Here is a 15,676-nt window from a genome sequence, read left to right on the forward strand (position 1 = left end):
ATTAAGACCATACGGTGTGTAACATCCTGTTCTATATATCCACATCTCTAGTCTCGACAAGTCCCGCACCAGGGAACTGCCCCTCTAATGTGCACTAAACTTATCGATTCCTATAAACAAAGTGTTTTTAGGGTTACGATCATGGTGTAGGGCATAGTGCTTGGATACAGAATGGAATTTGTATCCATTCTTAATATTTGTAACATGCTCTCCCAAGCGAACATGCATGGCTCGCTTGGTTCTGCCTATATATTAGAGCCCGCAAGGACATTGTAAAAGATATACTACGCCCTTGGAGCTGCATGTTATAAAAGGTTACATTTTATGTTCTCTCGAGGTACTTGTGGAAATGAACGACTCGGTTTTCCTCCGTTTACTCTTATTGAATGTGCAAATCTGACAGCGTCGGCATTGAAGGTATCCCGTTAACTGTTGGAAAAAGGAAACCCTCTTACTTGGGGGATCTATCACATTAGGTGCTATCCTATTCCTGAGGGAGGGGACTCCCCTAAATATAACCTCTGGATTGGTTGGAAGGAAGGTACGAATAATTCTATTGTTACCCAATATATGCTAATGTTTACGCAGCATCTTTTTGATCGAATAATGTTGGGTTGAAAAGGTCGTAACAAAAGGGATAATGGGTTTCTCCCTCTTGTTACCCAAACCCTCTTTCAACAATGAAGCTCTATCAAACTCAGCAATTTGTTCTATGGTTTTATCCATAGATTCAGCATCATAACCTTTCTCCTCCAATCTCCCATTTAAGATGTTCGCCTGCAACCTATAATCATTGACATCTAAACAATTCCTCCTCATTCTTACAAACTGGCTCTTAGGGATTGATTTCAACCAAGAGTTATGATGACAATTCCCCATGGGTATAAAAGAATTCCTGTCAGTCTTCTTAAAATATTAAATCGTTTTAAACATACCATCACATTTACTGATTGTTAAGTCCAAAAAGTGAACACTGTCTAGACTAGCCTCCACTGAAAATCTTATACCCCTATCATTATCATTAATACCAGAAAAAAATTCCTTGAGTTGGGACATAGTCCCCTCCCACAAGAGGAGGACGTCATCTATATACCTCGCCCAAAAGGTCAAAAAAGGGCTTCGGTCCTTATAGATGACGTCCTCCTCCCACTTCGCCATAAAAAGATTCGTTAAACTGGGGGCATATTTAGCCCCCATTGCCACCCCACGGATTTGTTGATAATATTTCTGTTCGAACCAGAAATAGCTGTGGCTCACTGCGAACTCAAGCAAATCTATAATGAACTGTTGTTACTGTACTAGCAAAGTGGACATAATGTCCAGATAGTACCTCACAGCTGTGAATCCCAACTTATGTGGGATAATCGTATATAACGAGGCAATATCTGCTGTTACCAGCAAAGTGTGTTCACTCGGTTTAAAATCCGACAGCAAGTTAATCACATGTCTCGTATCCTTCAAGTACGAGAGCATTTTTTGCAATAAAGGCTGAAGAAAAAAAAATCAATACACTTGCCCACCCGGGACGTAATGGAATCAATACCACTTAGTATAGGACGTCCCGGGGGGGCAAGTAAGGTTTTTATGGAATTTAGGCAAATAGAGCACTGGGGCCCGCAGGTGCTTTCGGAACAAGAAATATTCTCTCTTTTTCATTCAATATTTTAGATTGAAAGCCCCTATCCACCAAGGATTGTAAAGTTTTCTTGTATTGAATAACAGGATTACCTGCCACTATAATGTAGGTGTCCCTATCATCCACTATAATGTGCATCTCTTTAACGTAATCCTGTCAATGCAGCACCACTATCCACAATGCCCCCCCCCCCCCCACTTTGTCCGCAGGGCGAATAACCAAGTTTTTGTTGTTACAAAGTGAATCCAGGCCTTCCTCCATATTCTTATCCATTTTATGGTTAACGATCTTAATCTGTTCCAAAACCCTTAATAGAACATATTTAAACACTTTCAATGAGGGTGCTAACACTCCAGGGGGATTGAATGTTGATGCATTCGATAACCCTGGGTGTAATGTCTCCTGATAAACAACCTCACTCTGTTTACCCGGCGTAATTGCAAAATGTCTTTTAATGTTAACCTTATGGACAAATTTATGGATATCCATATAGGTTTTGTAGCCAGTGTATATTTAAGGCGGTGGATCAGCGCGCCGCTGGTACCCCAGGAAGAAGTCAGCTTTGATGAAACGACGTAGGGTTGAGCAGCGTGCTGACATCACCGCCATTCCCCGTTGGTCTAGGAAGGACGGGCAGTGTGAACGTGAGAGAGAGCCGGCCGGCTCGTTATTTTACATACACGCTTGTATACGGCTGAATTGTGAGTTTGCAATCTTGATTTTATATGGTTTAATAAAAGTTTTATACGGAGTTACGCTATGGGGCCTTTTCTGTTTGTTTAATCTCACTAAATCAATGTGGTTAGAACGAGAGACGTTCTGAGGAGGGGACATACAGATTGGAGGTATCAGCTGTGTTTCTTAAAGGTCCAGATCGGTGGTTAAAATTACAGGAACGTGTGATCTCCCTAAAATGAGATCAGGCTAGCTGGTAAGCCTCACTGGATCTAGTGGTGGAGGACTCTTTTCTGGGTGCACTTGTTTCATACTCTGAGGGTGCTGTGTGCGGAGTCACCCAAGTGGATTGAAGTTTCATCTTCTCATCCTCCTGCCTCTATATTTAATATTATTTTTGGACTATTCATATTTGTTTTTTTATTATTGTTTTTCACCTTTTTATTTGTGTTTACATCAATAATTTGTACACATGGTGGTAAATAAGTTTTGTTATGATGGTAATGATATAATTTAGTACTATTTATGGTATATGATTTTCAGCGCAGCTTTCTTTTTTAAAATTGCTTTTCATTGTGTGTATCTCACATTAAGTTGCAGCAGCAATTTTTAATATTTTTCTTTTCACGGATATTTATTTAATGTTTATAGACAGCACTGTTTTTTCCCAAAAAAATTTCACGTTACTGTTACCTGTTGGCTGAGTAGAGGGGGTCTCAAAAGCACAGAGACAGTAGTGACCACCACTCAGTTTGGCTGTGCAGGTAGAGAGGAGGGGGTCCGCTGCAGAATGGGAAGGTATGTAGCCTGCAAACTGCGCCCTCTTCTCACATTAAATCATCCCCCAGGGCAGATGCCCCTCCCGCCCAACCCTAGTTCCGGCCCTGGGTCTACCTGACCTTAGATTGGTTTCAACAGAACCCCTCATTTTCCACTTCTTGATTAGAGTTTGAACACTGCTGATTGGCATTCTCAACTCCTTGGATATCTTTTTATATCCCTTTCCTGTTTTATCCAGTTCAACTACATTTTACCGCAAATAATTTAACAATGATTTTGCTTTCCCCATGACGTCAGTGCAGCACTGGATGAAAGATGCAAGGGTCCGTCAGAAGTCCAGAAACGCATTGACCTTTTATAATTACATACAAACAGATCACAGGTGAGGATGGTTACCTTTAATAACCATTAAAACCCCTTTGTCAACTTGTGTGCATTTTATCAAGAAAAAATGACCAGGGTATGTAAACTTTTGATCAGGGTCATTTGGTTAGTTTCTGTTGTCATTATGATTTAAAAAGAGTAAACACAGTTGTTTGATCATAAATGGTTTCAGCCAAACACAAACCATGAGTGAAAGAAAAGTTTTTGTGTTATTCATATTCTCTGAAAAATGGCCAAGAAATCATAAATTCTGCCAAGGTGTGTAAACTTATGAGCAAAACTAAACTATATAATGTGAGCATTCCTGGAAGTGAAGAGGAATAACCTGGGGCTGTTGGATTAATTCAACATCCGTTTAATATTATGAAGGAACACTTGTGACCTACATAAAAAAGGTCTCTGGATTCATTAAGAGGCGTATTTTTAGTGGTGCTGGCGGGGTAAAGAGTGTTCCCAATGGTGATTCACTGGGTATTGATGAACTTAAGTGGTAACAAGAATTAATGGCTTGTACATAATATTTCAGAATCAATGTGGTGGACCCTCAGACATGAAATATTAACCACCTCAATACAGTGCAGTTACACCCCCTTCCTGACCAGACCAATTTTCAGCTTTCAGCGCTCTCACAGTTTGAATGACAATTACTCAGTCATCCAACACTGTATCCATATGAAACTTGTGTCCTTTTTTCCACACAAATAGAGCTTTCTTTTAGTGGTATTTAATCACTAGTCGTTTTTTTATTTTTTTGTGCTATAAATAAAATAAAACGTAAATTTTTTGAAAAAAAATGCCTTTTTCTTTGTTTCTGTCATAAATTTTTGCTAATTAGTAATTTTTCTTCATAAATTTTGGCCAAAATGTATACTGCTACATATCTTTGGTAAAAATAACCCACATTAGTATATATTATTTGGTCTTTGTGAAAGTTATAGAGTCTACAAACTATGGTGCCAATCGCTGAAAATTTATCATATCTGATCAGGCCTTCAGTACATCGGGTGTATCTCATTTCTTGAGACACTAACAAGTCAGGAAAGTACAAATACCCCCCAAATGACCCCTTTTTACAAAGTAGACATTCCAAGGTATTAAGTAAGTAGCATGGTGAGTTTTTTTAAGTTGTCATTTTTTCACACAATTCTTTGCAAAATGAAGATTTTTTTTATTATTATTATTATTTTACAAAATTATCATATCATCAGGTTATTTCTCACACACAGCATATGCATACAACAAATTACACCCCAATATACATTCTGCTACTCTTCCCGAGTACGGCGATACCACATGTGTGAGACTTTTACACAGCCTGGCCACATACAGAACACCAACATTGATGTAGTACCTTCAGACGTTCTACGAGCAAAAATGACATCTCATTTCTCAACCACCTATTACACTTTTGAAGGCCCTGGAGTACCAGGACAATGGAATTTCCCATAAAATGACCCCATTTTTGAAAGCAAACACCCCAACGTATATTCTATGAGACATGGGCTGCAAATAGGTACTCGGGTACTCTGATGGCCTGGTGACAGGTACTCGGGTACTCTGATGGCCTGGTGACAAGTACTCGGGTACTCTGATGGCCTGGTGACAAGTACTCGGGTACTCTGATGGCTTGGTGACTGGTATTTGGGTACTCTGAAGGGCAGTGACGGGTACTCAGATGGACTGTGACAGCTACTCGGGTACTTTGATGGGCGGTGACAGCTACTCGGGTACTTTGATGGGCAGTGACAGCTACTCGGGTACTTTGATGGGCAGTGACAGCTACTCGGGTACTTTGATGGGCAGTGACAGCTACTCGGGTACCCTGATGGGCAGTGACAGCTACTCGGGTACCCTGATGGACCGTGACAGCTACTCGGGTACCCTGATGGACCGTGACAGCTACTCGGGTACCCTGATGGACCGTGACAGCTACTCGGGTACCCTGATGGACCGTGACAGCTACTCGGGTACCCTGATGGACCGTGACAGCTACTCGGGTACCCTGATGGACCGTGACAGCTACTCGGGTACCCTGATGGACCGTGACAGCTACTCGGGTACCCTGATGGACCGTGACAGCTACTCGGGTACCCTGATGGACCGTGACAGCTACTCGGGTACCCTGATGGACCGTGACAGCTACTCGGGTACCCTGATGGACCGTGACAGCTACTCGGGTACCCTGATGGGTACCTGTTGGCTGAGTAGAGGGGGTCTCAAAAGCACAGAGACAGTAGTGACCACCACTCAGTTTGGCTGTGCAGGTAGAGAGGAGGGGGTCCGCTGCAGAATGGGAAGGTATGTAGCCTGCAAACTGCGCCCTCTTCTCACATTAAATCATCCCCCAGGGCAGATGCCCCTCCCGCCCAACCCTAGTTCCGGCCCTGGGTCTACCTGACCTTAGATTGGTTTCAACAGAACCCCTCATTTTCCACTTCTTGATTAGAGTTTGAACACTGCTGATTGGCATTCTCAACTCCTTGGATATCTTTTTATATCCCTTTCCTGTTTTATCCAGTTCAACTACATTTTACCGCAAATAATTTAACAATGATTTTGCTTTCCCCATGACGTCAGTGCAGCACTGGATGAAAGATGCAAGGGTCCGTCAGAAGTCCAGAAACGCATTGACCTTTTATAATTACATACAAACAGATCACAGGTGAGGATGGTTACCTTTAATAACCATTAAAACCCCTTTGTCAACTTGTGTGCATTTTATCAAGAAAAAATGACCAGGGTATGTAAACTTTTGATCAGGGTCATTTGGTTAGTTTCTGTTGTCATTATGATTTAAAAAGAGTAAACACAGTTGTTTGATCATAAATGGTTTCAGCCAAACACAAACCATGAGTGAAAGAAAAGTTTTTGTGTTATTCATATTCTCTGAAAAATGGCCAAGAAATCATAAATTCTGCCAAGGTGTGTAAACTTATGAGCAAAACTAAACTATATAATGTGAGCATTCCTGGAAGTGAAGAGGAATAACCTGGGGCTGTTGGATTAATTCAACATCCGTTTAATATTATGAAGGAACACTTGTGACCTACATAAAAAAGGTCTCTGGATTCATTAAGAGGCGTATTTTTAGTGGTGCTGGCGGGGTAAAGAGTGTTCCCAATGGTGATTCACTGGGTATTGATGAACTTAAGTGGTAACAAGAATTAATGGCTTGTACATAATATTTCAGAATCAATGTGGTGGACCCTCAGACATGAAATATTAACCACCTCAATACAGTGCAGTTACACCCCCTTCCTGACCAGACCAATTTTCAGCTTTCAGCGCTCTCACAGTTTGAATGACAATTACTCAGTCATCCAACACTGTATCCATATGAAACTTGTGTCCTTTTTTCCACACAAATAGAGCTTTCTTTTAGTGGTATTTAATCACTAGTCGTTTTTTTATTTTTTGTGCTATAAATAAAATAAAACGTAAATTTTTTGAAAAAAAATGCCTTTTTCTTTGTTTCTGTCATAAATTTTTGCTAATTAGTAATTTTTCTTCATAAATTTTGGCCAAAATGTATACTGCTACATATCTTTGGTAAAAATAACCCACATTAGTATATATTATTTGGTCTTTGTGAAAGTTATAGAGTCTACAAACTATGGTGCCAATCGCTGAAAATTTATCATATCTGATCAGGCCTTCAGTACATCGGGTGTATCTCATTTCTTGAGACACTAACAAGTCAGGAAAGTACAAATACCCCCCAAATGACCCCTTTTTACAAAGTAGACATTCCAAGGTATTAAGTAAGTAGCATGGTGAGTTTTTTTAAGTTGTCATTTTTTCACACAATTATTTGCAAAATGAAGATTTTTTTTATTATTATTATTATTTTACAAAATTATCATATCATCAGGTTATTTCTCACACACAGCATATGCATACAACAAATTACACCCCAATATACATTCTGCTACTCTTCCCGAGTACGGCGATACCACATGTGTGAGACTTTTACACAGCCTGGCCACATACAGAACACCAACATTGATGTAGTACCTTCAGACGTTCTACGAGCAAAAATGACATCTCATTTCTCAACCACCTATTACACTTTTGAAGGCCCTGGAGTACCAGGACAATGGAATTTCCCATAAAATGACCCCATTTTTGAAAGCAAACACCCCAACGTATATTCTATGAGACATGGGCTGCAAATAGGTACTCGGGTACTCTGATGGCCTGGTGACAGGTACTCGGGTACTCTGATGGCCTGGTGACAAGTACTCGGGTACTCTGATGGCTTGGTGACTGGTATTTGGGTACTCTGAAGGGCAGTGACGGGTACTCAGATGGACTGTGACAGCTACTCGGGTACTTTGATGGGCGGTGACAGCTACTCGGGTACTTTGATGGGCAGTGACAGCTACTCGGGTACTTTGATGGGCAGTGACAGCTACTCGGGTACTTTGATGGGCAGTGACAGCTACTCGGGTACCCTGATGGACCGTGACAGCTACTCGGGTACCCTGATGGACCGTGACAGCTACTCGGGTACCCTGATGGACCGTGACAGCTACTCGGGTACCCTGATGGACCGTGACAGCTACTCGGGTACCCTGATGGACCGTGACAGCTACTCGGGTACCCTGATGGACCGTGACAGCTACTCGGGTACCCTGATGGACCGTGACAGCTACTCGGGTACCCTGATGGACCGTGACAGCTACTCGGTTACCCTGATGGACCGTGACAGCTACTCGGGTACCCTGATGGACCGTGACAGCTACTCGGGTACCCTGATGGCCCGTGACAGCTACTCGGGTACCCTGATGGACCGTGACAGCTACTCGGGTACCCTGATGGACCGTGACAGCTACTCGGGTACCCTGATGGACCGTGACAGCTACTCGGGTACCCTGATGGACCGTGACAGCTACTCGGGTACCCTGATGGACCGTGACAGCTACTCGGGTACCCTGATGGACCGTGACAGCTACTCGGGTACCCTGATGGACCGTGACAGCTACTCGGGTACCCTGATGGACCGTGACAGCTACTCGGGTACCCTGATGGACCGTGACAGCTACTCGGGTGCCCCGATGGACCGAGACAGCTACTCGGGTACCCCGATGGACCGTGACAGCTACTCGGGTACCCCGATGGACCGTGACAGCTACTCGGGTACCCCGATGGACAGTGACAGCTACTCGGGTACCCCGATGGACCGTGACAGCTACTCGGGTACCCCGATGGACCGTGACAGCTACTCGGGTACCCTGATGGACCGTGACAGGTACTCGGGTACCCTGATGGACCGTGACAGGTACTCGGGTACCCTGATGGACCGTGACAGGTACTCGGGTACCCTGATGGACCGTGACAGGTACTCGGGTACCCTGATGGACCGTGACAGGTACTCGGGTACCCTGATGGGCCGGGACAGGTACTCGGGTACTCAGATGGGCCGGGACAGGTACTCGGGTACTCAGATGGGCCGGGACAGGTACCCGGGTACTCAGATGGGCCGGGACAGGTACTCGGGTACTCAGATGGGCCGGGACAGGTACCCGGGTACTCAGATAGGCTGGGACAGGTACTCGGGTACTCTGATGGGCCGGGACAGGTACTCGGGTACTCTGATGGGCTGGGACAGGTACTCGGGTACTCTGATGGGCTGGGACAGGTACTCGGGTACTCTGATGGGCTGGGACAGGTACTCGGGTACTCTGATGGGCTGCGACAGGTACTCGGGTACTCTGATGGGCTGCGACAGGTACTCGGGTACTCTGATGGGCTGCGACAGGTACTCGGGTACTCTGATGGGCTGCGACAGGTACTCGGGTACTCTGATGGGCTGTGACAGGTACTCTGATGGACTGTGATTGACAGGTACTATGACGGGTGGTGACAGATCCTCTTTATTGGGGGAGGGGGGGCAATCAGTATGATTGGTGTACACTGTAGGCGGTAACGAGATGTTACCGCAATCTCCTCCTCACACACGATCGGTGTGTGAGGAGGAGAACCCGGTAACGTCTCGTTACCGCGGTTTGTTTACATTTTAGTGATCGGCTGTGAAAGGCTCACAGCCGATCATGTGAGTAAACAGCCGGCAAATGGCTGTTTACCAGCGTCGGTGACTAGCACTGTTCCCGGGGAACACGCCGCCACCGACGTGCACGTGCAGCGCGCTCACGATCGCTCCCAATGCGCCGTGCACAGTCGGGGTGTGACCATCTGTGATCGGCCGTGATGAAGTCACGGCAGATCACGTGGTAAATAGCCATAACCAATGGCTGTTTACCCCCTTCGGTGGCGAGCGGTGTCTCCGTGACATGCCGCCACCAAAGAAACAGGGATGCGCGTGCACGATCGCGCGCATTCCCTGTTTAAACGGGAGGCCGTCATATGATAATATATATGACAATAACTTTACAGAACTTAATCTAATAATAACAGAATCTAATAATGTTTTGTAAATAGTAAAGAAAATAAAACTTTAATATAGAACTTCATTACACACTATTTGTATGGGACTGTTACCACCTTGTGGGTAACGGGGTGCTACTACTGAAAGAGGGATGTACTACTGAGCTGGGGGGTGGAATGTACTTTTGAGTGCGGGGGAAGGGAGGTATTTACTATTGAGCAGGGAAGGAGGGGTGATAATGCACTACTGGCTGGGTAGTTCTACTGAGCGGAGGAAGGGGGTAAATACTGAGCGGGGATCTGCTAAACCGGGGGTACTACTGAGCCAGGGAACCACTGAGCAGTAGATCTACTGTGCCTGGAAACTGATGAGCTGGAGATGGAGCAGCATGATTTTCTGGGCACAAAAACCAGGGTTAAAAACAAAAGTCCTAGGCAGGTAAACTGACAGCTTATTCTTATGACGCTAACATATTCCGTCACTTTGTGAAAACTAAATATAAGATGAAAAGGCATTGCTTGCAAAAGCTTACATGAGATACTAGAGTGGAGGACTCATTTGGGTTTGTGTATGGTAAGCATTTGTTCACAGGCACATCAATCTGTCTGTTACGGCAGATGGACATACAGTAAGCTGCAAGAATCAACTGGGGTTTTAAGGAGCGCTGCATCTGTAACAAATGTATTTTGAAGTAATGCTAACACCTAATATAAGTGATTTTAACTCTGCTTAACCACTTAACAACGGCCCTATAGCCGAATGACGGCTACAGGGCGGTTTCTTAACTCTGGGAGGCCGTCATATGACGTCCTCCCAGAATTCCGCTCTCGTGCGCCCCCTGGGGCGCGCACTCGAGAGCATCCGTGACCGCCGGGTCCTGCATCACGCATCACGGTAAATGGCAGCTCATAGCGGCCGTTTACCACGTGATCGCTCCGTCAAATGACGGAGTGATCACTTGTAAACAAACCGGCGTCATGTTATGACGCGGGTTCCTCCCTCCCCCTCTCTGTACCGATCGGAAGAGCGGAGGGGGAAGAGATCGGTGTCAGCAGCGATGTGGGCTGCATCTGCAGTGCCCACATCGCTGCTCACCGAAAATGAACCCCTCAATTCCCTGTCATTACTGTGCATTACTCTGCAATACCCTGCCATTACTGTGCATTACTGTGCATTACTGTGCAATATCCTGCAATATCCTGCAATACTCTGCAATATCCTGCAATACTCTGCAATATCCTGCAATACTCTGCAATATCCTGCAATACTCTGCAATACCCTGCAATACCCTGCAATACCCTGCAACACCCTGCAATACCCTGCAACACCCTGCAATACCCTGCAATACCCTGCAATACTCTGCAATACTCTGCAATACTCTGCAATACTCTGCAATACTCTGCAACACTCTTCAACACTCTGCAACACTCTGCAATACCCTGCAACACCCGCCAATACCCTGCAATGCTCTGCAACACCCGCCAATACCCTGCAACACTCTGCAATGCTCTGCAACACCCACCAATACCCTGCAACACTCTGCAATGCTCTGCAACACCCGCCAATACCCTGCAACACTCTGCAATGCTCTGCAACACCCTCCAATATCCTGCTATGTTCTGCAACGCCATATTCTGAGATACCCAGCCATAGTCGGTGATACCCTGCAATACCCAGCCATAGACACCCCCCCCCCCCCTCCCGCCGCCCTCCGGTGCTTCTACCGACTCGCCAATATGATCAAATCCAGAATCTTTTTTTTATTTATTTATTTTATTTTTTTCAGGCTTCCCAGCTTAGAGGTGAGATGCGGGGTCTTATTGACCCCATATCTCACTGTAAAGAGGACCTGTCATGCCATATTCCTATTACAAGGGATGTTTACATTCCTTGTAATAGGAATAAAAGTGATAAAAAAATTGTTTTTGGGGAAAAAAATGTCAAACTAAAATAAATAAATAAAGTAAAATGAACAATAACATTTTTTATTTTATTTTTTAAAGCGCCCCCTATCCCCATGTGCTCGCATGCAGAAGCGAACGCATACGTAAGTCCCGCCCACATATGAAAACGGTGTTCAAACCCCACATGTGAGGTATCGCTGCGAACGTTGGAGCGAGAGCAATAATTCTAGCCCTAGACCTCCTCTGTAACTCAAAACATATAACCAGTAAAAAAAAAAAAAAAATCGTCGCCTATGGGGATTTTTAAATAGCGACGTTTGGCGCCATTCCACGAGCCTGTGCAATTTTGAAGAGTGACATGTTAGGTATCTATTTACTCGGTGTAACTTCATCTTTCACATTGTGCAAAAATTAGGCTAACTTTACTGTGTTTTTTTTTTTTAAGCACAAAACTGTTTTTTTTAAAAAAAAAAAAAGCATTCGAAAAATTGCTGCGCAAATACCGTGCGAGATAAAAAGTTGCAACGACCACCATTGTATTCTCCAGGGCCTTTGCTAAAAAAACATATATAATGTTTTGGGATTCTATGTAATTTTCTAGTAAATAAATGATGATTTTTACATGTAGGAGAGAAATGTCAGAATTGTCCTGGGTGCTCCAGAACGCCTGATGGTGCTCCCTGCATGTTGGGCCTCTGTATGTGGCCACACTGTGTAAAAGTCTCACACATGTGGTATCGCCGTACTCGGGAGTAATAGCAGAATGTGTTTTGGGGTGTAATTTGTTGTATGCATATGCTGTGTGAGAAATAAACTGATATGACAATTTTGTGAAAAAAAGTAAAAAAAAAATCTTGATTTTTGCAAAGAATTGTGTTCAAAAAACTCATTATGCCACTTACTAAATACCTTGGAATGTCTTCTTTCCAAAAAGGGGTCATTTGGGGGGTATTTGTACTTTTCTGGCATGTTAGGGTCTCAAGAATTGAAATAGGCCGTCAGTACTTCAGGTGTGATCAATTTTCAGATATTGGCACCATAGCTTGTGGACTCTATAACTTTCACAAAGACCAAAAAATATCCAACAATTTGTACTTATTTTTACCAAAGATATGTAGTAGTATAAATTTTGGCCAAAATTTATGAAGAAAAAATTACTAATCTGCTAAATTTTATAACAGAAACAAAGAAAAATTCATTTTTTTACCGAATTTTCTGTATTTTTTCTTTTATAGCACAAAAAATAAAAAACAGAGCTGTGATTAAATACCACCAAAAGAAAGCTCCATTTGTGTGAAAAAAAGGACAAAAATTTCATATAGATCCAATGTTGCATGACTGAGTAATTGTCATTCAAAATGTGAGAGCACCGAAAGCTGAAAATTGGTCTGGTTATTAAGGGTGTTTAAGTGCCCAGTGGTCAAGTGGTTAAAGTGTCATTCAGTGTTATTTTAATTCCCTATATTATAGCAAAGAATGCAGTGACATCGCTAAAATCAAATTTTTAGCTGCAACGCTGCCGCTTTGTGGCAAAGGTTTGAAATAACAACATGCATTACTTAATACTTTGCACAGGATCTTCCAACTGTTTACCAGATCAACAAGTAGGGAAGCAATATACCTTGTCATCTGAAAGGCACTAACAGAAGTTACAAGTCTTGTGTATTAAAGAGGATAACTGAAAAAAAAATTGTTACCACTGTAACCAACTCTTTTATAGAATAGACACAAATGGATGACTCTGATTGCTGTTGGTAATAGAGATAGTTCATTCAAACACTTTAAAAAAAAAAAAGCCCAACAGGGATTAAAATATATCATGTTAGATTTTAAAACAAGCACCTTCCAGCTTCCACCTTCGAAGTATGATGTACAAGTAAAATAATGCCGCGTACACACGTAGCCAACTATCCGGCGGACTTAGTCTGACGGACTTCCCGCTGGACTTTCCGAACGAGCTACTTGCCCACACACGGCACTTTTTCAGCGGACTAATACGGCGTACTAAGTCCGCCGGACTATCAGCCGTACTTTTGAAATGAACGGAATCACCCACACACGCGGAGGAAAGTCCGCTCATTTTGAGCGCGTCTCCAGGTAGCCGGGGCCAGCGAAGGAGGCGTTGCTGGCCCCGTCACCTGGTATGGACTTAAAGGGGAACCCCTATGACAAAAAATTGGCGTGGGGGTCCCCCTTTAGGTCCACATCAGAGCCTTGTCCAAGCACGCTACCCGGCCGGCCAGGAAAGAGGGTGGGGACGAGCGAGCGCCCCCCCCCCCTCCTGAGCCATGCCAGGCCGCGTGCCCTCAACATGGGGGGGTGCCCCCCCACCCCAAAAGCACCTTGTCCCCATATTGATGAGGACAAGGGCCTCTTCCCGACAACCCTGGCCGTTGGCTGTCGGGGTCTGCGGGCAGGGGGCTTATCGGAATCCGTGAGCCCCCTTTAATAAGGGGGCCCCCGGATACCGGCCCCCCACCCTATGTGAATGAGTATGGGGTACAATGTACCCCTACCCATTCACCTGTAAAAAAAAAAAAAGTTAAAAATAACACAACACACAAGGGTTAAAATAGTTTATTGCACAGCTCCGGGGGTCTTCAGTCTTCGTGGGTCTTCTCGCCGGACTCCTCCGCTATCTTCTGCTAGCTCTTTTGCTAGCAGAGAAGCCCGGCTTTCTTCTTCGCCGCCGCCCTCTTCTTCTGACTTCGGGGGTCCTGTCCCCCTCTTCAGTTCTTCTTGCCGGGCCTTCTTCTAGTTCATTTACAGGAGGTGGCCCGGTCTTCTGTCGCCGCTGTCTTCTGTTCTTCTGTTCTCTTCTTTTCTTCTCTTCAGATGTTGCCTCGTCGCATCCTCCGCTCACAATGGCAGGAACGCGGCGTGCGGTGACTTATTTAGGGACATCGCCGGATGATGTCCCCGCCCATTATGATGTCACAGTCCCAGCATCCTCTGGGACTGTAACATCACAATGGGACTTTTGCTGGACTTTTCCACCGGATTGTTTGATCGTGTGTACGTGGCATAAGGCTGTTTTTTTTATTTCATATTTCAATAAATGGGCACGCTCATGTTAGTTATAGCAAGCCAAGAATCCATGTTATTGAATTGCAAGCCCCGTTTAGCCTACACTTTCACCTGGAGAAGATTATTAACACAGTTTACCAAGTGTACGGGTGAAATAATTATACATGCTGATTTTTAAAACCTCAGGTAAAGAGGGCAATATCTAGCAAGTAACAAGATAATCTGAATCAATCTGAACATGCAAGAATGAAGCAAGGGTCAAAGTACATTTGGGGGTCCTAGAGAGAATAATAGACACTTCTTAACATCTCTTGTTACACACAGGTCTGTAAACTTACTGGGAAATGCTTGAACCAGTGAATACGTTTGTAAATATCACAAGCACACTCACCTGATTTCCAACCAGCAATAAATGTTCACCAAGCAGGAAATCTTTTAGCATGTCCTCCATAACTCTCATGTGCTGCAAGAACAAATTATAACAGATTTAAAGTAGGCAGCCTAGAAAAATACTCTTTACAGTAGAAGACATTTAAAGAGAATTAATGATGTAGCATATCACAATATGGACAAACAGTAATGTACACCTGTTCACTGTTTTAACTATTCAAGAAGCACAAATTACTGCAATTTGCACTTTCTACCTCTGTTTTTCTATGACATATACTACTGATAAAAAAAAAACTAACCTTAGTGTGAAAAGCAGGCACCTTCACACAAAGGTATACACCACTGACTTCTTAAAGAAGAGCTCCAGTCTTCCCCAAAAAAAGAAGCGTCAGTAGCTACAAATACTGTAGGTGCTGACTTTTAATAAAAGGACACTTACTGGTCCAGGGATCCAACGATGTTCTCAAGCGAGCCGATTTTTCGTGGAATAGT

At 44.0% G+C, this 15,676-nt stretch overlaps 1 protein-coding gene across 3 annotated transcripts in view; it reads right to left on the reverse strand.

Moving 5' to 3' along the window:
• The window catches only part of VWA8 (von Willebrand factor A domain containing 8), a 678,220-nt gene that overhangs the window by 352,158 nt on the left and 310,386 nt on the right, over nt 1-15,676 (reverse strand). For all 3 annotated transcript variants that reach the window (XM_077483183.1, XM_077483182.1, XM_077483184.1), the window contains exon 21: nt 15,186-15,257. In XM_077483183.1, coding sequence (XP_077339309.1) covers nt 15,186-15,257 — 72 coding nt within the window. The remainder of the gene's footprint in view (nt 1-15,185; nt 15,258-15,676) is intronic.

The sequence above is a fragment of the Lithobates pipiens genome, unplaced genomic scaffold (genome assembly GCF_037356315.1).
Source record: "Lithobates pipiens isolate NorthernLeopardFrog02 unplaced genomic scaffold, aLitPip1_a1.2 Scaffold_16, whole genome shotgun sequence".
Lineage (NCBI taxonomy): Eukaryota > Metazoa > Chordata > Amphibia > Anura > Ranidae > Lithobates > Lithobates pipiens.